This window comes from Microchirus variegatus, assembly GCF_963457635.1.
Source record: "Microchirus variegatus genome assembly, chromosome: 1".
Taxonomy (NCBI): domain Eukaryota; kingdom Metazoa; phylum Chordata; class Actinopteri; order Pleuronectiformes; family Soleidae; genus Microchirus; species Microchirus variegatus.
The window spans coordinates 19,229,189-19,251,661 of record NC_139802.1 but is presented as its reverse complement, the minus strand read 5'-3'; the positions used below and the strand labels follow the sequence as shown (position 1 = coordinate 19,251,661).

Sequence of the window (22,473 nt, the reverse complement as noted above, 5' to 3'; positions counted from 1 at the left end):
GAATAATGTTGTAATATTAAGAGAATAAAGTCGTAACATTATGAGAATAAAGTTGTAAAATTACGAGAATAAAGTCTAACATTATGAGATTAACACAGTAAGACTAAAGAAGTCGTGATAATACTAGAATAAGTTCATATTATGAGTGATATTAAATAAGTCATAACATTATGAGATTAAAGTCGTAATACTACAAGAACAACATTGTAATATTAGGAGAATAAAGTCCCAACATTATGAGAATAAAGATGTAATATTACGAGAATAAATTCATAACGTAATTAAAATCATAATATTAAAGAAGTAATATTACGAGAATAAAGTTGGAACATTAACAAGAATAAAGTCCCAACATTATGAGAATAAAGTCGTAATATTATGAGAATAAAGTTGTGATATTACAAGAATAAAGTCGTGATATGAGAAAAGAGTTGCAATATTATGATAATAAAATCATATTAATCAGGAAAGCTGCAACAAGATGAGAAATGCAGAGCAATTAAATTTTAAAATGAAATCAAATAATGATACAAAAATGTCATTCTCGTAATATTACCACTTTATTCTTGTTGTTTGGCCCTAATACTCCGTCATAAGAAGACTTCCATCATCTATGCAGAGAATGTAAACAAGAACAAGGAAAAGTGCCATTTTTCCTGAATATTTTAACTTCAAAACCTCTCTTGTGTGTTGATATTGACCCAAAATGTGCTCTCACTAGATTTTAAAAAACAACCATGTACTCTATTTATACATATGTCATTTATCTGTGCACTAGCTGTGCTATCCTGTTCACATTAGACTCTCGTGATGTGAATACTGCATTGGAGGTTTAATTCCCGTAACGAACAACGTTTTCCAAGGTCCTCTTCTTTTCTTTTGTACGTGAACGACCTCCACAGTTGTCAAGGACAAAGCAGCGTGGAGAAAGAGGTGCCAGGCATGCTGGGAAATCACTATGTCAATTTGAGGGCACCCGATTTATGGCATTAAAGAAAAAAAATGACAATATGGAAAAATAATATAAAATATAATAACGACACTAATGTGCAAATTATAACGCTGGAGTGAGAGTTTGTTGTGACTGCGAAGGAGAACATGGTTAACGAGTGAAACAGACTAAATCCACCACACGCTGCTGCACGGATGTGTAAAAGAGTTCCCTCAGGACCAACGCCTTTATAAAAAGGACGCTGTGGTGGGGGGTGGGGGGTGTACAGAGTCAGAGTACGACTCAGGTGGGTGGGGTCCCACATGAGTGGAGAGGGGTTTAAGTAGAGACCAGTCAGCACCAGTGACAATGGTTTATGGAGGTGTTTAAAGGCCCACAGGCCACATGGAGTTATAGAACCTTCTGGAGGATGGCGTTGGGCACTTCCAGCGTCTCGTCCTTCACCAGGACGATGTCATAGGATTCGAGATATTTGTCCAACCGCTCTTCCACCTGCGGGAGAAGGAAAACTGTCAAGACGTGCTTCATGCAACACAGCCAACACGGTACCTTCGTATCACATGACAAAAAAAAGACGAGCCAGACATTTAAATGACATTTCTCAAAGTTGATCTAACTCATCCAGATGAGTGTGAATTGGACTTCCCTTACAAATGGACCCAACATGACACAGGTGGTCTACAAAGAGAAAAGCGAGGAAAAACATTTTGAGACTGACAAGGAAATTTAATTTAGGCTCTGTCAGATTGAAACGCTACCATTTTGAAGTTAATGGACAGCAGAAAGAAACATAATTGTACTCAACTAACTGCCAGCTTAAGCTGTTCTAGCCAAATACTGATAAGCTGTAGTGGAGGTGGATGTCCTGCTTTCTCTTCCCCATGAGGGTCATGTGCAGGCTGGAGCTCAACCCAGCTGACATAAGACATCACAGGGCCAGCATGGATATAATGTCACACTCACACCTATGGTCAGTTTAGGGTGCCCAACTAACCTAATAATCAAATGCATGAGGACAAGCAAACTCCACAAAGAAAGGCTCTCCAGGATTCCAACTGCTGACCTTCTTGCTGTAAGGCAACAATGCTAGCCACGACATACCGTGTTCCCCCAGGCAAACACACTTAATTAAAAAAATTCTGATTCCTGCTGCTGCTTGTATAGTGAATGAAGAACAAGTCCAATTAAATGGCATCCAGGTCATCGTTTCCTCACAGGTGCTGACAGTGGGTAACTGGACTTGGATGAAAGGTGAAAAGTCTTCAGTTGAACTCAAATAAGTCCAGTTGCCTACAGCCATAATGACTAAAGATGACCATCACCTGAAGGACAGAGAACTTTCACAGACACATCTTTGATCCCTGGTTGTGTACCGTACCTTGTCATTGAGGAAGCCGATCTTGAGGACGTGCTCCGCGTTCTGTACGCCGTCGGCCATGCTCAGGTCGCCCAGGGAGTCACCCATTAGGATGATGTTGCAGCACTCCTTCAGCTGTTTGAAGTACTCTGTGTTCCGCAGGGCGCCGTCGTGTTTGTTGTACACGTGGATCAGCTCGCCTTTGAAACCCTTCACGACGCCCTATGTGATGAGCAACATGAGCAGTGAACATGGGGAGGAAACACATTTCTGCTGTTATACTGAGGTTGGACAGGAGAAACCATCAGAAAGAATAGGACTATAATAGGAATCTGTCTTTTCTGCTATTTGACCGCTAGTGTGACTTGAGTTTAGCCTCTAATACACTAAAATACATGGGTATATATATCCTGAATACTAGAACAGCAACCTCCCTGAATTTAAGCTCCTTCTAAGCTTCTCTCTTTAGGGGTCGCTACAGCAGATCATCTGCTTCCACCTCTATATTTATGAATTATTTATTTCAATATGTTTAATATGAAATATGGAATGGATCTTGTTTTGTCGCATATTTTGTATTACTGGTCAAAACCCATTTTAACCCAGGAATAAACAGGTTCTTGACCAGTGGGAGTGTTGTATTGACCCTACTCATATGCAAATTAAAGGTTCTCCACCTATGGGGAAGTTGACACCAGTGTCACTTCTGTAAAAATCTGTCAATCTTTCGTGTCACCATCGGCAACTCCAGGGTAAACTTTCCCACCGCCAACATCGCAGGACTCACATGATCATCGAAGTCCATGAAGTTGGAGACGACCTTGATGTTGGGATGGTAGACCCCTGCCTGGCGGATGAGTTCTTCGAGGACGTCACCCAGGCCGGCGGAGAAGATGAAGACAGGCACGCTGCGCTCATGCAGGCTGTCAAAAAACTGCTCAAAGCCATCTCTGAAACCAAACGCAGAGATGTCGGTTGGTCACGGGGGAAATGACAGAATCCTGCGTACACATTATAAGCAGTGGTTAAGTGTCTGTTACAAATACCTGAGTGCAGCGTCAGACTCCCTCACCACCTCAGAAAGTTTGTCTTTCTCTATCCGTTGCTCAACAAGTAATGTGTGCGACTTGAAATACCTGCAAACCCACACACACAAACACACAAACATGCCTTTGCTTAATACACCAGCCCAAAGCAAACAACAATTTCTGTCCCTCAATTTCATAATCACACATGGACAGCAGAGAGCAACACACCATTGTTTTTTCTCCCAATGTCTCTCAAAACCAGTGTTGTAATGTAACAAAGTACAAATGCTTCATTGCTGTAATTAAGTACAAAATTAATGTATCTGTACCATATATCTACATTTCCCCTACTGGTCATTATATATAAAATACAGACTAGCAGAGCCAGGAACTGAACCCTATCATTACTCCTCATGTTTTTCATACGTTTACTTCTAAAATCGAAGTACATTTTATGTCATAAAGTTACTTTTGATATTTAAGATCCGGTAACATACTTGTACTTGTACTTGTACTCAACTATCCCTTTTTCGGTACGTTATACAAGACTGCTCAAAACACATCTGACCATGGAAACATTTAAATCATTAAATCATCTTCTCTCACAGTCTTTTCAATCCAAGTTCATCTGTCCGTATACTAGGGATTGGTACCGTTCATAATTGAACCCATGCGGTATTGGTATCTGGAGTTCGGTACCGGTACCAAACGGTACATTATTTCGGTACTTTTGAAATGTGTTTCAGTTGTAAAACAAAGTTTCTCAGTATACCGGTTTTTATTTTCGTTATGATATGAATTTTTAATATACGGCCATACCGGTGTATTTGATTACACAACATCCGCACAGCCGCGGCGCTGCCGTCTGCTTTGCGAGCGAGCGCGCGCTCTGCGTGTAAACGTTTCATTAATGTTTATATATTTGTTTCAATCACTGAATGAAGCCTGTCATATTTAAGACAAGAGTCAGGACCTTAAATTACTTGCACAAAATTTTGATCAGCACTCAGCATTTGTTTGTTTGTCATTTAAACCAGTGTGAGGAGAGAGAGAGAGGCATTGTTGGCATGGGGCGGGAGAGAGAGAGAGCGAGCGAGAGGGCGAGATCTGCGCTCTTGGTCATTAGTTAATTTACTTATTTGTTTGTAGGTACTATGTTGTGAAATATGTGTAAATATAATATTAATATGAATATTACCTAAATAAACTACACATACAGGTAGTGATTCCTTTTTGTATTTTTAGTTGTATATTGGATGTGAACTGATTGTATTTCTATGTTAAAATGTTCTATTAAAGAAAATATGCAAAAATATATGTATTTCTGTATGCTGTAAAGTGGTTTAAAAAATTTGAATCGGCTAAAATCGGTATCGGCAGGTCAAACATCTTGAAAAATCAGAAATCGGAATCGGCCCCAAAAATGGCAATCAATGCATCCCTACTTTTTGAGGAGTCGTCCGACTAGAACGCGATATGTCACCGCTCTCTCTGCGACTACGTGGGGCAACAAAAAAAGACACATCAGCAACCAACACTGGCAGGACCAATACTCGGTAGTACTGACGCAAATCGGTACAGAAAGTACCGGTTGTCAGTACCCATCCCTACCGTGTACACTATTTAAATTCTGCAGTATACTCATTTATTTTATGTCTTAAGTCTGTTCAGCTCTTTGATCAAGAATGGTTGTTCTAAACAAGAGGTGTCAAATATGAAATTTCCTCACGATTAACACTACTGTGATGTTGTGGTGCATTGCTCTGTATGGTGCCTTCACATAATACATGCTGTGATTTGACATGATACAAATAAAATTGAATTGAACTGAATATTGTGGCGTTCAGGTTCCATTCATTAATACGTTCTTGAGTCTGGTGAGAAAGACTTACCACTCCACTATGAATGGGTATTTCTCCTCCATTGTAAGGTGCGGGTCGATCTCAATGGGATAGTATTTATTCCTCAACTGCAGCAGCTCCTGCCTGCACTCGTCTGTTACCAGCTTGCAGTTGTCGATGATATCTGCGTAGATGAACAGAACGATGACACTGTAACATACACGTTGAGCAGGCATCATTGAAACGTGACGCGACAGAGACTTGTACGTACTGTGACACGTTGGACAGCGTTTGCCGTTGACGGCAAACTTGCTTAACGTCATGTCAAAGTCGGTGATGATCTGGAACAGAGTCAAGGACAATCTGATGAGGACCGTGCATCGAAATGACGTCCATCTCTCGAGACATCACCAAGGAATCACGATCAGAACACTTTCTAAAAACCTCCAGTTGCCTCTTAAACACTGGAGCTGCTGTAAAATGTAACATTTTACGGTGCTTCAGTACCACCAGGAGGTGCCATATTCACACATCTTTGCTACTCATCTTCCATACTTGTGCGTACTTGTCCGTACTTGCGTACTCCCGTACTTGTGAAAACTTCATCAGCCTCAGTCTAAGTTCTGTTCCAATTCTCAAGAACACGAGCAGTGAGTACAGTTCTCATACCCGGAAGTGTTCTCATGTTGTTTTGTTTTTAATGTAAACGTTTTGACATGACAGTGTGAACGTTTGTATAGTATTAATGTTAGATTTATGTTAAAGTCGCACTGTCATTGTATATGTATTTAAATATAATGGACACTATAATATTTAAATACATACATACACATATTTTATATGTATATGCGTGTGTGTGTCTAATATATATATTACTCTACACTGCTCTAATTTATCTATTTTCCACATGGTACTGTATATTTTAATAAACATGAATTAATACATTAAGTTAAATATTTAAAACGTGAAAATAACAACAATATATGCATTTATTAAAAGTATTTTATATGTTCATTCATCAACACTGTAGGTGGCAGTAATGAGGCTTAAGTGCTTGGCACCACCGGCCATTCAAACAATAGAACAAGGAAGTACACTGCTGTTCCAATTGAAGAGATAGTACTCGTGTACTCCCGTACTTGGTGAGTATGTACTTCAGTCGTACTTTTCAAGTATGTTCTTCCCAAGTATGCCAGTACGTACTTGGGTATTGAGAAAGGGCCAGAGTGTCTGAGATTTCTATCTCCAGGAGATGGCAGCATCGAACATTGTGGATGAAATTAAACAACATAGAGGAGGAAGAAGGATGCATTGCCAGTGTCACTCCCAGAAACCCTAACTGTAACATAACCCCAGAAACAGCCTTCATAACAGGAAATAGCTGCACTTGCACAGAACAAGTACAGATCAGGGCAGCACAGTCAGCACTTGTTGTCCTACCTGTAGTTTGGAAGCTCCTCCTTTGATGAGACCACAGATGATCTGCTCCACCCTCTCTGGGTCCCTCATGTGGACCGTCTTCTTCTCAAACTGAGGCATCTAGAGGCAGAGAGAAGAAGCGAGAGAGTGAGTTACTCGGGGTGTTGAACGCCAGTTGTCATTCGTAATCGTGCATTTACTGCTTTGTTCTAGATTTAAGTGTCCGTTACTTCTTTTCTTAGCGAAAAGGCCACTTGTCTGCTATGACTTCGACGGCGTTGAGGTGAAGCACCACCACCAGAGCTGTCTCTTTGCTGTCTCGCAGGACGTGGGGCATTAAAGGCACCAGTGTCACTTTGCAGAGTGGAGGTCTGTCTGGTTTGGTATGGATGAGCTACTTGTCTGCTACGACTTTGACGGAGCTGAGGAGAACTGCCAGATTTTCCCCCTTGTTGTTTGGCTGAACAGGTGTCGCCTTCCACACCAGAGTTCTTGGTTGTTGACATACCTGCTAGCCTTTTAGTATGATCTTCCTCAGATGACTCACTTTTGTGGCAGTGTTTAAGGTGTTTAAAGCCAGCGTCTTTAACGTGACAGGTCACGTCATATCAAAGGCTGAATAAAAGACGAGAGCTAGATCAAAGCATGTTACACGCACCAGCAACCTAGCTCTAGGATTATTAGGGGTGGGAATCTCTTGGCACCTCACGATTCGTTTCGATTACGATTCAGAGGTCAACGATTTGATTCTAAACCGATTATCGATGCAACAATTTTTTACTTTAATACTTTGCTACTCATTTAAAAGTAAGATAAAGCAACATAAATATAAATGTGGTAGTGCCCCCTCATCTGCCTCATCTGGTGCAGACAGCCCTTTTATTTCTGCGCACCGCCCCTGCGCTGTTCTCTTCTCCCTCTCCTGCGCCGTTCGTCGCTCCTGCGTCTCCAAGCGCTCATTTGATTTTGATTTGATCTAAAGCAGACTGGATCATTTCTCTACGTGTTTTATCGCCACATAAGAATAATGATCTTTATGACGAGGATGGAGTACAGTCGTGATGAAGTGCAGGTGATCTGAGTGAAACGTGGTGACAGACTCTGAAGAGCAGAGCGCACTTTTCATCGTTTTCACTCCGTGCCCTTAATCTTTGTGAAAGAAGACGCTTTAACGCTGCAATTACGGGAATAACAGATGCATCAGATGAGCTGATGTCTTTAGTTAACTGCTCAAAGAGAGAGAATGTTCTCTGCTGTGAAGTGAATGTCACGGGGAGCTCATAATCTGTGCCGCACGCAGCCAAGTTTCACTTTTGCGCAGAGACTTTCCATCGTTTAACAGCTGTTCCACAGTGAACTCGCTCTGTTTCGACCGCCGAATTATCGGTGCATCCCTAAGTATAATATCTTTATTGACAAAAAGATGTAACCACAATAATGACGCACTTGATAGTGTGACTTGGGTTTCAATCGGTACCTGGACAAGCGTGCGCTGCGCGGATTACATGGGGGAACGTGCGCTCTTGTTCCCCGGTATAGAAAAAGCTGAGGTGTATAAAAAAATCTATTTTAAATAGATAAACAAGCAACGCAAACCTGGCGGCCCACTAGGCTTATAATACACTGGGGGAAACCCTGGCTCTGCAGCGAGCAAAGCGAACAGAATGTTGCAGCAGGCGAAGTAAATTATTATTATTTTTTTCAATTTCGATTATTAACTTATCCGCATCGATTCGGAATCCTTCTAGAGAGAATCGTGATGCATCGAAGAATCTATTATTTTTCCCACCCCTAGAGATTATGCCACACTTTCTTGGACTTCAGGGCAATGATTAGAAAAAGAAAAAGAACTGCAGATTATAGAATCCAGAAGGATTAAGGAATGGGGAAAGAGTAAGAATGAGAAAGAAGCCGGGCAATTTCAATCTGTCTTTAAGCCAGAAATCTTGGTGCAATTATGGACTCAAACCTGAATTTTAACAGCCACATAAAGACCATCACTAAATCAGCCTATTATCATCTCAAAAACATTGCACAGATTAAAGCAGCTTTCCTATATTGCTTTTAACTTTAACTTTCATATCTGCTTGTTTAACAATTTTAAATTACATTCCAATGTTTTATTAATTTTAAATTGGGTTAAGCTGGGTTCCACTGTTGTGAGGTTTGAGTCACACCTGCAAAACCTGTTTGCTGCAGTTGACGCCTGCAGGCTTTGAGCACCACCAGGAACCAGCGTATGCTTATGACACAGTTACTTCACCACAAAGTTTGTTCTTTATTTTTTGTAGAGTGATAATAAGTAAAGATACATTAGGATAAAGATGATAAGGATAGTAGTGAATGGGGGGGTCGATGTTTCACATGATTGACCAATTTTACGGCATCAACTATTTTTCTAATCGACTAAAGGGTTTGTGTGTTTTTTTTAATTTTTTTATAAGAATTGGAACAGAATTAGTTTTCAGATTGTTTGAGCTTATTAAATGAGAATATTTTCAGCTTTCTTTGCTTCATATAACAAAGAAATCATTAAAAACAGAATAAGTTTTGGCTTGTGGACGAAACAAGACATACATTTCCAAGTTTGAGAAACACTGATCGACATTTTTCAACATTTTTTGACATTTTATGGACCAAACGATTGTAGAACAATCAACAGATTAATCGATTGTGAAAAAAATCGTTTGTTGCAGCCCTAATTCCAATTGTTGTGATAATTATTCTCACTTTACAAAATATCCCATCACTATTCCAATTTATGGTGTCTTACCAAAGTGGAAGTGAAATGTCTTTTATGTCTTTCAGAGCCATTTCAAGATATTAAATTATCAATTGCTATTATTTTATAGATATTCCTAGTATTAATCTTTTCTTATCGTCCCATGCCTAGCGACAGATGATCTTTTACTTCTTGTGACAGATGGAGAATTATATAAGCAGATAGTGATGCAACAGCATTGGGCATTGAAGGTATTCGGGAGAGGCAACACATTTAATGTGTTTTCATGAAAAGCAAACAGCTGAGCAGCTTTAGCACACAAACACACAACCTCCCAACACACACCTCCCCCCCCGTCTTATATAATAATCCAGGGTAGCTTAAACCCTCATAAATCTCTGTGAAGAAACACAACACTCAGAACACAAACTAAAAATAAACGATTACACACCCTTGAATAACCTCCATCCCGCTTACACACAAACACACACTGTTATCTAAATGTGTGCACACACGCACAACGACTTCCTAAATGTCATAACCTCAAGATCAAAAGACCCTGCAACTGTTTTATGAATATAAAAGTGCGTCAGAACGTCATTTCGACGAACACTGATCAACATTTTCGGACCTTTTAAGGACCAAACCAAAAAACTCACTCTGCGTCTCCATAAACACAAAAAAACTGAACACTACTATACTGAGAAACACACAGTAATTTGAATGTTTTATGGATCATGTGAACTCGCATGACATTGGTTTGAATGTAACAGACATTCTTTGACATTTAAAAGTGACAGCCTCCTACAGGTTGAGTCGAACCAATCGTGCATCGCATCCTGATTGCAAAATCTGTCCAAAAATAACCACAATAAGATGCTTTCGACAGTACTGACTGAGCAGATCTAGTTGCCACAGAGACGTTCAGCGTTTACTGGAAAGTTGCAGCTGAGGAATACATGCAACAAAAAAAAGAAGAGGGGAAAAAAAAGGTGTGTTCCCCCACCGGCAGCGAAATTCAAACCTGGTGTTTACGTGAACTCACACTGGAGACAGTCAAATTCGCAAAAATGTGCTCCACCACATTCCCGTGACTGTATGTACTGTTTTTCAGCACAGTTTTTATTTTTAAGGAGAGACAGTCGATGTTGACGTAAAAAACAAAGGTTTTGGAGAGAAAAAAAATGGGCAAAGGTCAAAGGATACTTTTGAGATTTTGAAGTAGCAACAGCAACAAATTGTGGTTTTACAGCCTCAGTATCAGAGATAATAGGGCTGGGACAATATGATTTTATTTTTTATTGCCATTCAATAGCATCAATACATCAATACAATACGACCAGGTCATTATCTTCAGGAGTTAGTTGTACTACTAGACATTCTTGTGCTCCTTAATCCAAACCAAAATCGAATGATATGTGTCTTATGACAATAACCCACAAATCACCTTTCTGAAATCAGGGAACATTTCGTGTCAGTCTAAAACGAATAAGTCAGAGGTACATAACATGTACAGCAGACTTTCTTTTTAACTCACCTGCTCACCTGCTTTGTAACAATACTTGTACTTGTATAATTTTAAAAATAAATACAAGTAGAAAATAAAGGTGTTTTTTTTTGTTTGTTTTCTTTGTCAGCCAGCTGGATCAGAATTTAAATAATCTTTCAAAAACAAATAATAAACAAAGACACAACAAATGTGAGCCTTTAAATGAATATGCTTCAAAATAAAGTGGAAAATGTCTTTTCAAAGCCCAGGGTATAGAGGTAATCGGGCAACTGCTGTTTCTGTTTATCATTCTGGGAAGAAACCACCCCACACACACACACACACACACACACACACACACACACACACACACACACACACACACACACACACACACCCCACACACACACACACCCCCTCACACACACACACCCCCTCACACACACACACACACACTTACCACAGGTCTGTCGTCTCAGCTGACACAAGAGTGAGGAAAAGATTGTGTGGCTGCAGAAGGCTTATATATCTACAGAAACATTCAGGGAGGGAGGGAGCACCAGCCCACAGATTAGACAACATAACCCCTCCCCCCATGTACACACACGCACATTGACAATTTCAGCTGACCCATGTCAACACACACACACACACAGTTCAGCATAAATAGAAATGGAATGAACAACAGAATCTGCCCTCATTCCAGTAAAGTGACCCCTGACCCCTTGGAAAAAAAAGGAACCCGTAAAATCAATTAGATGGGAGCAGGATTCTGCCGAGTACACATATTTTAACACACAATACCCCCCCCCCCCCACACACACACACACAAACACACATAAGTATGCCGTAAATAGCTCCACACTGAATGAAAGGTCACATGGTTCAAGGTTCAGCAGTGCCAGGCTGACACACACAGACCATTAACATGTAAACACACATCATACACACAAACACACACACGACTCTGCATTGACTTCCACACATAGAATTTGTTGCCGCTGCCTCACACAACTGTACACACATGTTCAGACATACTGCAGTCTTAAGTCGGAACACGTCCATCATCCGTCGAGTATTCAGGTTGATCAGGTTCCTGCCGCTATGAAACCCCCCCCCCCCCCCGAGGCCAAAAGAACTTCAGTTCAACACATTATCATACTGACTGAATGTGCTGAAACACGAGTATGCAAAATATTATGTTAACTTCACTACAGGAATGAGTGAATGCCGCATACGTCAGTTGTCAGTTATCGGCCCAAGCTCTAATACATAACGAGTATTAGAGAGTAGTTATGATATATAAGTAGCTTCAGCTAAAAGAGGTTTGGAAAAGTGGTACTGCTGTGGTTGTAGAGCACACACAGGTGAATGTCATTGCAAAAAGTATTTTAGAGGCGATGCCATTAAATAAGTAAGGAGTTAATAACTTTGGATAGAAAAACAAAAGAAAAAAAGGAAAATACTAAAAAATAGGATTATTTGTGATTTGATTTGTGATGTCATTTTTTATTATTATTATTATTTTAAATGTAAACTTCTATTAATTATTCACCATATTATGCATTTAAAGTGTGGCAGTGCCACATAACATTTTAAAAATATTACTACACTCGGAGTAGTACAAACCCGCAGCCCGTGGGCCAGATGTGGCTCTCCATTTCATTTGACCAACTTATGTGCTATTTATGTACTTTTTTTTCATTAATAGACTAATTTTGCATCATAAATAAATTTTGTATTGTGAACTGCACATAGTGGACACTTATTTTGAAATTCTGCCAACTATTGGCACAAATATTGTTATTTGCAATATCATGATGGAATATATGTTTGAGCTCATATCACCCACCCCAATGAATATTTGCTTATTCACTTGACTGGCCCCCTCCTGACAAGACAAGATGCTCAGTGGCCGCCGGGTCATTTGAGTTTAATACCCTTGCTCTAAGGCAAGGGTGACAAGTTTAAGATATGAATCGGACATGATGTGTTCCATTTTTTTTAAATTGCCAGTGAAAAAAGACACAACAATAAAACTGGCTCTCCTTTTACAACAGAAACGAAATTAGATATGACATAAACACATTCCTGTAAGAGGTAGTCGGGCTGTCATGGTAAAGGAATACTTGCTGCAGTCACTTAAAGAGGCTTAACACCCCCCACACTATAGTGATGGCCCTGCTTAAACACACCTAATCAATTATATATGGAACAAAAACATATATTTGGATTTGAACCATCAGTGCAACACTGACACTAGGCTCAATTTCTGCTGAAGTGTGTTTTCCTGTACTGATGATGATGTATGAGAGACATGACTGGAACGAGTCTACTTCATCCTCATGAGTCCCTGCTCATCTGAACCCCCCCCCCCCCCCCCAACTGTCTCGCATACCACGACTCCCAAAACCTAGGTCAACACGCTCCGATTACACCTCGACACCATAACAGTGCACGTCCCTGCTCTAATCTACAACAGACTGGTGAAGATGTGACTCCACCACGGATTTTCCCAGTAATTAGGACTAATGGCCCTTTTCCCCCCATGGTCCTAACTCATCTCGCCTCACCACGGCACGCACAGGTTGGTTTAGGTTGGTTTTCCACCACAAATTAGTACTACTTAGCGTGGGCAGAGTCAATCATCATTCTAGATTAAACGTTGTCCTGACCGATGCACCTCACATTCTATAGAAGACAACATCTTTGTTTCTCACAGATCTGCATATCCTTTTAAATATGTTATTCAAATGAAAATGGGACAGATTATGTAAATATAACCCTTCTCATATCGTGGATCATATCGCAATGTCCTTCAAAAAATAATGACAATTAGATATTCAAAATCGGTATTGTCCAATAACTTGCCTGCAGGTGACCGCCCGGTGATCTGCGTTTCCGGTTTCAAAAACTGACATGAAATGATTGAAATCCAGTGGCTTCACAACAGTCGTTTGTTTTTCAAATCAAGACATTCTCCATTTTTATATGACGTCTATGGTTTCTACCACACACGACTGCAACACCGACTTTAACCTCAGCATGTGGGTGAGGAGAGAAGTCTGACACCAACACCATACACATACACAACACATGACAGCAAACATTGCCACATTACGAGCAATTAGTGTTTATTTGTGTGGTTTAATTATTGCCTTCGTAGAGTTGCTGTTCCTCAGATAATAATGGTGTCGATGTTCTGCGGCTTCAGGGCAATCGACAAATAAAAAGAGGTTCTAATATTGATTGTTCCATTTGAAAAAAAAGAATGTTATCAGTATCACAGACGTATCTGACAGCTGTCAAACTGCCCTGTCAACCATTTCTGCCCCCACCTGATCTGCTCATTCCTGAACAAAGATCATTGATATGATCAGCTTGTGAGACCCAGCCTTGGCCTGACGGGGTCAAAGGTCATGTAGGGCAAAGTGCAGAAGAAAATTAAGCGACTGTGATAGATATTATTTTCAATTATAATCATATGCTAAATAGAATTTTCAACCCCATTTGCATGATTAGCCTTTAACAAAAACGGCAAAGGACGCGCTTGAGGTATAAAATAAGATAAGATAAGATAGTCCTTTATTAGTCCCGCTGTGGGGAAATTCACAATGGTACAGCAGCAAGACAGTAAAGATAAGGATAATAAATAAGCACCACGTCATTTAACCTCTCCCCCAACCCATTAGTTTGATTCCACACTGCATCTTTGGTGATACTTTACGTCTCAAGACTACCATGATTCAGATATACAGTTTACATTTCCCCACTGTTCTAAAAGTGTGTGCTAAGAAAAGTGATCTTTAAACTTTGATTTGTTCTACTTTCCATGGTCTTGGAAGATTTTGTGTTAAAATAAAGAATAATGACGACGGGTTTCTTTGTGTTTTGCGGTGACATAGTGCCTGTTTTTCCTTCATTGATTTCTTATGGTGGAACTAAAACTATGAACTGCTTTAGTTGTCATAGCGACAGACATCTGTTACTACTGATAAAGCAGCATGATCACTGGAGGTAACGTTGAATATCTGCCCTAACTCTATTTTAAGATTATTCTTCTGCAGAAACTTTGCCCTTGTAGTTGATTTTCTGCGCAATTCCTTTTTCCATACGCTGACTCACTGACCACTTTATTAGGTATGCAGGAAGACAACTCATAAATAGGCGGGAAAACACCATATGGTCATACCTTGGCTGCAGTTATTTGAGTGAACCAGCATCATTGTCTTACTGCTAAAATTCCAGTAAGGCCAACAGATGTGAAACTAATTATGATTATTCTCTTGGCCTGAAATGTACAAAAACGTATCATAAAAATTGCTGTATACTTAAGAACTGCACGTCAATCATCAATCCATTATCTTCCGTTTTATCCTCCACCAGAGAGTCGCGGCGGGTGCTGTGCCTATCTTAGCTGACACAGGGCGATAGGCGGGGTACACCCTGGATAGTTCGCTAGTCCATCACATCATAGAGACAATATTCACCTAATCTGCATGTTTTTGGACTGTGAGAGGAAGCCGGTGAACCCGGAGAAAACCCATGCACACACGGGGAGAACATGCAAACTCCACACAGAAAGGCCTTGTTCCAACTTGGGCTTGAACCCGGGTCTTCTTGCTGTAAAGGCAAGAGCACTAACCACTATGCCAACCTAAGGGCCCACGTCACTCATCAATAATTATAAATTATTCTTACAGAACATCATCCTGACTCAATGACTGTAAGTTGCTGAAGCACAGAAATATACGCAGAAGAGAGCATGAACATTCAAACATTTTGTAAAAGAAACCCCATGCTTGCAGGTCAAGTTAAGTTCTGTGCTGCCCTCCACGGGTCAAAGGAATGAACTACACTCATGCAGACTGAGCAGTCATGCTGGAACCGGTCTTTTAAAATCTTGTCTCACACCTTTTTAGATCTTAAAGGAAGTGTTGGAATTTCTAGTCAAAGATCACAATCTTGAAACTTCACTATTTATAAGATTACAACTAGATTCTCTTTTGCGATTATTTCTATATTTATATTCTACTCTATCAAACAAATTGGATACTATAAAAACTCAGATTACCACTTTGAGGTGCTCACCTCAAATATACCTTACTGTCTGCAACTATGAAATTGTTTTAAAACTGTTACATGTGAGGCTGGAAAATGGTTGATCACTAAAATATTGGGCAGTGCATGATTCAGCTGACAAGTCAAAAAACGTCCTGTGAACAAACTCTCCACAGTTGAGTGAAATTACGTCAAGTGCAACATCACAAAAGGTTTGTGCTACAGAGATAAACTTACAGCAAGTTGCAGCCCCCCACCTTCAATTGGCTTTCAATTACCATTAGTCAATAAAAAATTGAGGGCCAGAATGGATGGCTTGGTATCTCTGTGTCCAGTCTTGTGTCAGTGTGATGCATTATCCAGGTTTGCACAGGTCTTTTCCCCATAGCCTGTCCAGTGATTTTGAGTATCTGACCGATTCATCTATATTGGTTACCTGAGACAAATAATTCTAGTTCTAAGTGGACTTGTGTGTCACAAAAACACCCAGTTGAAGAATGAATTGCTAGTGTGACCTAAAAATTACCAGCTCAAATAAATCACATCTACTTTGCCTGGGAAGCCCCGGAATATGGCTCCCTTTGATATTCCACCTCTGGTAATGAAGCTAAATCACATGAGTAAGAAGAGGACAAACAGGCATCATCATGTCCATCTGAGGCAAACAAATTGAAGTCAGCTGACTGTCAGCGGTGACCGATTTGCTCACATTGTGAGCCAGTGCCATGAGAAACACACTCAAAGTCTTTTACAAGGTGGAGAGAAGGAAGGAGGATAGAGAAAAGGATGATTAAACCTTACAGGAAGGCAGTGCTGCAACATTATTGACGTTCATGACCCGATCATAACAAAGGCCTTTCTGCATGGAGTTTGCATGTTGTGCGTGGGTTTTCTCCAGGTTCTACGGTTTCCTCCCACAGTCCAGAAACGGTGGTTGTCTCTATGCGTCCCTGAGATGGATTGTTGATCTGTCCAAGGTGTGACCCCGCCTTATGTCGCCCTATGTCAACAGAGATAGGCACAGCACCCCCCGCGACCCTCATGTGGACGATAAATCGGTTGAAGATGGATGGATGATTCTGGCCATGAAGGCCAAACAGAAGCTGAATAATAATAACAACTAACTTTCACCTCGGTCCTACAGGGAATCATTTAAAACAACATCTCACAGCCACCAATGTTGAGGAGAAACCTCAAAATGTATGTAGTTCAAGAGTGACAATCAGGTGAAAGCTCAATGAATCATAAACAGGACAGTTTTGTTTAGTCTGTATGGAATGTCAAGTCTGATTCGTCAGGTCTGTCTCAGTCCTGTTGGACTGGTTAGGAGGCTGGACTGAGTGCATGTGCTGCTGCAGCTTGTATAATCTCCATGAGTGTCAACAACAGACAGACAACAGCAGCAGCAGCAGCATTCTAAAGCTGTTTCCATGACAGTGAAGTGAAGTGACGCTGTGAAGAGCATCACCCACATGCTGAGTCACGTGATGAAGCTTCCTGCTTTTTTTTCTGTGGGGACAAAGCTTAACAGATGACCTCTAAAAAAAACAGCTGCTGTTTTGGGGACCATCCACGCCTGCGTATACCCATTGCGCAGGTCTGTTACTGTCAAAAGCAATGCATTTCCGTTTCTGAGTTTCAAAATAAAGGAACACACGTTTGCAGTCTACTTAAATTTTGTTTGGCTGTTATTTGTTGTTTTACAATGTATACTTAAGTTTTATCATTACTTTTATTGAGGGTTGATTTTAATTAACTAGTTATTCATTTTGCAGTGTACTGTCAGATTGTATGCTTTTATTTTGAAGGTCGAATTCCTACACTTCCTGTATCTTGTATCTGTCCCTGACGCCGCTGAAATGTCAGTTAATTTCACTCACCATTTCTATGATTCGGGTTTTCTTCCCAGCTCGTTTCTTCTTGGCGACGATGTACTGCGCCAGAACCACTCCGCCAAACAAAGCGCAGACGCTGGCGCTAGCCGCGGCCCCGACCTTAACCACGGCTACCCGGTCCATGACGGTCCGCTGTGTTCTCTTTCCAGCCCGCCTTCTCACCTCCCCCTCCCCCCGCTCACCAGGCTGCTTCCTTCCGACTGGTGCCATCCGCCCCCAAAGATCGTCTATACATAACAGGACGACTCACTGAACAGACCTGATATCTGTAAGACAACAACTTACTAAATGTGCTATACAGTGGCGGATCTAGAAAATTCTACATGGGGTGGCAAGAGGTCTTGGCAGGGTGGCATGGGAGGACGTGACACAAGAATCCCCAAATGTAAATGGATTTAACATAACAAACATAAAAACACTTTAAAACTAATTACTGTTTTAATCATGAACAACAGGAACACACCCAGTGCATCTCTTAAAAAGTAAACATATTGACGTACTAATTACTGTTTTATCACGAACAACAGGAACACACCCAGTGCATCTCTTAAAAATTAAACGTATTAATAGCAAAATTAAAATATAAAATAAAAAGTGCAATAATCAAAAATAATAAAAACCTTAAAGGGCCGAGGACCCTCTTCCTCCCTGTCACTCCCTGCCTCGGTCTCACTTTCTGAATCTGCAGCAGCCTTTTGTCTTTATTCCATCCATCCATCCATTATCTACCGCTTTATCCTCCACCAGAGGGTCGCGGGGGTGCTGTGTCGATAGGTGGAGTACACCCTGGACAGTTCGCCAGTCCATCGCAGGGCCACATATAGAGACAAACAACCTTTCACTCACACTCTCACACCTACGGTCAATTTAGAGTGACCAATTCACCTAATCCCCATATCGCATGTTTTTGGACTGTGGGAGGAAGCCGGAGAAAACCCGGAGAAAACCCACATACACACGGGGAGAACAGACATACAACATGTTCCGAAGTTGTTCCAAACTGGGCTCGAACCCAGGAACCCGGGTCTTCTTGCTGCAAAGGCAAGAGTGCTAACCACTACACCAACTGTGGGCCCTGTGTCTTTATTATTCAGTCAAAAAAATGTTGCTTCAATCAAAATATATATATTTCAACAAAAATCACAAAAAAAAACCTTTCCAATCAAAGAAAAAAGTGTTTGAATGCAAAAAAAATATAGTTGAGACTCAAAAAAATGCATTTGAACACTGTTTTCTTTGATTGAAAGTTTTCTTTGATAGAAGTGAAGGTATTTTAGTTTGAAGCAACTTTTTTGATTGAACTAATGCTGTTTTGTGTTTGGGCCATATTATGGGTATAGGACATTTGTGTCCTTATAATTAAATCCAAAAAGAAGTTGCTTCAAACCAAAAAACCTTCACTTCCAAAGAAAACACGAGGAGGCTGTTGAATCACGGCCACGCGTCACCGTAAGTTTTACAACGGCAGTAAAGCCAGCGCCCACTTTGTTTTACAATATCTTTCTATATATAATTACAGCAAGAGTGTTTAATTTCGATACAAAAGCAATGGATGTGGACTCAAAATAAAATAGTTTTTCCTCACTTGATGTCAGGGTCTAAGGACAGAGTGTGGCACTTGCTTTACAGACTAGCAACTCCCCTAAGTCAGTGGTTCTCAACCTTTTTGAGTCGCGACCCCAAATTTAACATGCACGGCTGTCCGCGACCCCGCCCCCCCCCCGCCATCCACACACACACACCGGTGTGAATGCATGATGGGTATGATGGATAAAGCACTGTCCGCTGTGCTGAAACAACGCCGGATCAATACACCGTTGGCTACGTCGCATTTACATATCAGACAAGCACTTACACACTTCAGCTATTCGTTTTTATTTAGAAACACTTTTGGATTTTTTGAAAAACAGCAGATACAGCAGCATCAAGAGGGTAACTTTTCACGCGAGAAATAGACCGACAATTGTCGCTACATCCCATCGTATTGCTGGTAGTTGAGCCGGTTAAAATGTTAACATATAACGCAAACTTTCTTTTTCTTTTTAATGAAATGAAACGATAACTAGAGATGGGAATTACACGGCATTTTGAGAGTTGACTGTCAAGGTTTAGTGTCAAATTTTGTCTATTGTTTTTTTGCGGGGGTGGAAACTATTCTTCACTGTACTTATTAATTTTAAGCTCAAAAACATGGCTGTACTGTCCAATATTGACCATCAAAGCAGCGCTAATAAAAATGAGGGGCAAAAAAAAGGGAAAAACTCTCCGCTGTCACGGATGTGTCTCCAGATGGCGGTCAGGTGGTGAAAAGCTGGTGTATCCAGTGTACTTTTTCAGCCCAACCGCTCGTCGTCATTCTAACGTCTGATCAGACGCTACATTAATTTTGATTTTAAAAAATCAAATCAAAAAAAAAAAAATGCATTTAATATTGACATTGCAGATATTAAACTGATAAGAACAGATACTTGATCTTGGCCAAAAGGCTGAAGAAGCGATGGTCTGCAAGTGTTTGGGGCCCACTCAAGATCTTGGCACTAAAGTTACTTGTTGTGGAGCCATGTTTTTTTAAGTGCACATAACAAAGGCTGCTGCTGGGCACCTCCGTCCAAGGTGATCTGAGTGCACCTCAGGTGTTCGTTAATGTTGTGATATGTTCAACTTCAACATTGGAAACACCTGATCTTTTTTTACTGGCATACCTGGACGTCATTTCCTATAGATTCAGCAACAACTCACGTCAGACGGACAAATACATTTGTTAAGGCCTGTACATTGTAACACAAGTTTTATCTCTATTATCACCTCCACCGTCATGGCAAATGTAGAGGCTTGAAACAACAGAGTGATCAGCAGCAGGAGTGAGTCAACTTCACAGAATTAGCTGGAGCTCAGTTCACTTTTCTTTTTTTTAATCACCTTCGTGTTCCTGAAACACGCCAAATCATCGTTAGACATTTTGTGATAGTGTGTTAAACGTGGTCCCTCTTATCTTTTTGTCCTCTGCAGAATAACATGTCCTCCTCCCTGGAGGAAAAAGGGTCAGAAATACAAAGGAATCATGCCGAGTTTAATAATAACTGTAATAACTTAATAACTTTTATGCATGAATAATTTAATGACTTAATAATAACTGTTTTTTGACTTGTCTTTAATTTAGCTCACTTACAATTAATATTATGGAGTAAAGATATGCACAGAATATAACTAAACAACCATAATTTTGTAGTTTGTTCATGATGCTTCCCGACGTCATCAACTTAGGTCCCACTGTGGAAGCTGAAGTGTGCGCTGTACGTGCACATGCACGCGCAGCAGTTCACCAGTCCACAACAGTGCAGGCGCACTCAGGGCCATCTCAGCTGTGCCTCACCGAGCGGAAACAGAGGACGCGCAGAATCCGGCAGAACGAACTACTCACACACAACTACCCTACGTAAAGTCTCTGCAGAGGAAATTGCGTTCATCAAATGAAAACTGCGGACATTTCATTGGGGACAAAGTTTAATTTATTATTAACTTATGCTCAACAACATTTTTGACACAGGAAAACTTATAAAAGTTTATAATCCTGTCCTGCACAGCAGCGCCCTCTGATGGGCCCCTAATGCAAAGATGTCATTGGTCATTTTGTGATTTCACTAATAGAAATCCTTTGTTTACATCAGTGACACAAACTTACCACACAAGGCAGCAGTGGACCAGCAGCTTCTGTGTCCCCTCAGGCTAAAATGTTGATTTTCTCTATGGACTTTTAAAATTAAGCAGCAAACATGTTGTAAAGATAGTGTAGTCTTCAGCTGGCGTGCATCTTATTAGTCAACAAAAGTTACACAGTGCAGCTTTAAATGGCAGATAGTGGCCTGATTCACTGGGATATTCACACACAACAATGTCTAGTGTTGACAGAGAATCTTTTGAACAGACAGCACGTAAAACCTGGACTTGTTTTTATTTATTCATATTCAGTGCTGCAAAAATGATGAGGAGATAATACAACTTTACTGATGAGTCACTCTGTAATCTCTTTACAGTCAGTCAGAACTGAGAGAAAACATTTGCTCTTCAGGTAAATCATGGCTGTTTTACACAGCTGTACTAAACTATTCAACTGTTGAACTTTAAATGTACACTATTTTCTTGTGTTCTTTTGTTACATTCAGAAACTAAAGAAGGTAAAAATGTGTGTATCTTTATTTTGAAATATTTCCTTTCACTTTATTGATACGCCCATTATATGACTGTTTTGCAGAGATGTTGTTTTCCAATAAAACTCACACTTTTATTCATCAAAAGAGTTGCAAAATGAATAGAAAATATAGTCAAGACATTGACAAGATTAGAAATAATGATTTTTATTCAAAATAATAAACTTTGATGCAGACAGAAGTCAGGAGAGGTCTGGGTAAGTGACAGACATTTGACCGTCATATATCAACAACAATCATACATGGAGACGATTCTAATATGTGACATCGCGGTCCCAAAAAAACAAAAACAAAATGAAATTAACACAAGATCTAAAAATGGCTATGAGAAACACAGAGAGAGTCTTATGGAGCTGATGGACTGAATCAGTGTTGTATGAACTCATGTCACATCGAATCTAACAGACATCTGTTTATATTTAAAAGTTACGTACTACTGTTTTAAATAAACAGATGGGAGAGGGCCTTTGTTGTTCAGGTTCCTGACCTGTGGAACTTGGC

General features: G+C 40.4%; 1 protein-coding gene across 3 annotated transcripts; it reads right to left on the bottom strand.

Annotated features, from left to right (window-relative positions):
- Nucleotides 1–380: 380 nt before the first annotated feature.
- Nucleotides 381–17,974, bottom strand: nt5c3a (5'-nucleotidase, cytosolic IIIA; the record flags this gene model as incomplete). Of its 3 annotated transcripts, none has more annotated exons than XM_083891831.1 (8): nt 381–1,444; nt 2,331–2,531; nt 3,097–3,259; nt 3,356–3,445; nt 5,230–5,362; nt 5,450–5,519; nt 6,619–6,717; nt 17,750–17,974. In XM_083891831.1, 8 exons carry the CDS (start codon nt 17,972–17,974, stop codon nt 1,343–1,345), a joined length of 1,083 nt encoding a protein of 360 aa, XP_083747957.1. In that variant the 3' UTR covers nt 381–1,342. The 3 variants fall into 3 exon arrangements, with proteins under 3 accessions (XP_083747957.1, XP_083747958.1, XP_083747959.1); XM_083891832.1 differs by lacking the exon at nt 17,750–17,974 and adding an exon at nt 11,269–11,290; XM_083891833.1 differs by lacking the exon at nt 17,750–17,974 and adding an exon at nt 10,857–10,878.
- Between the last annotated feature and the right edge of the window lie 4,499 nt (nt 17,975–22,473).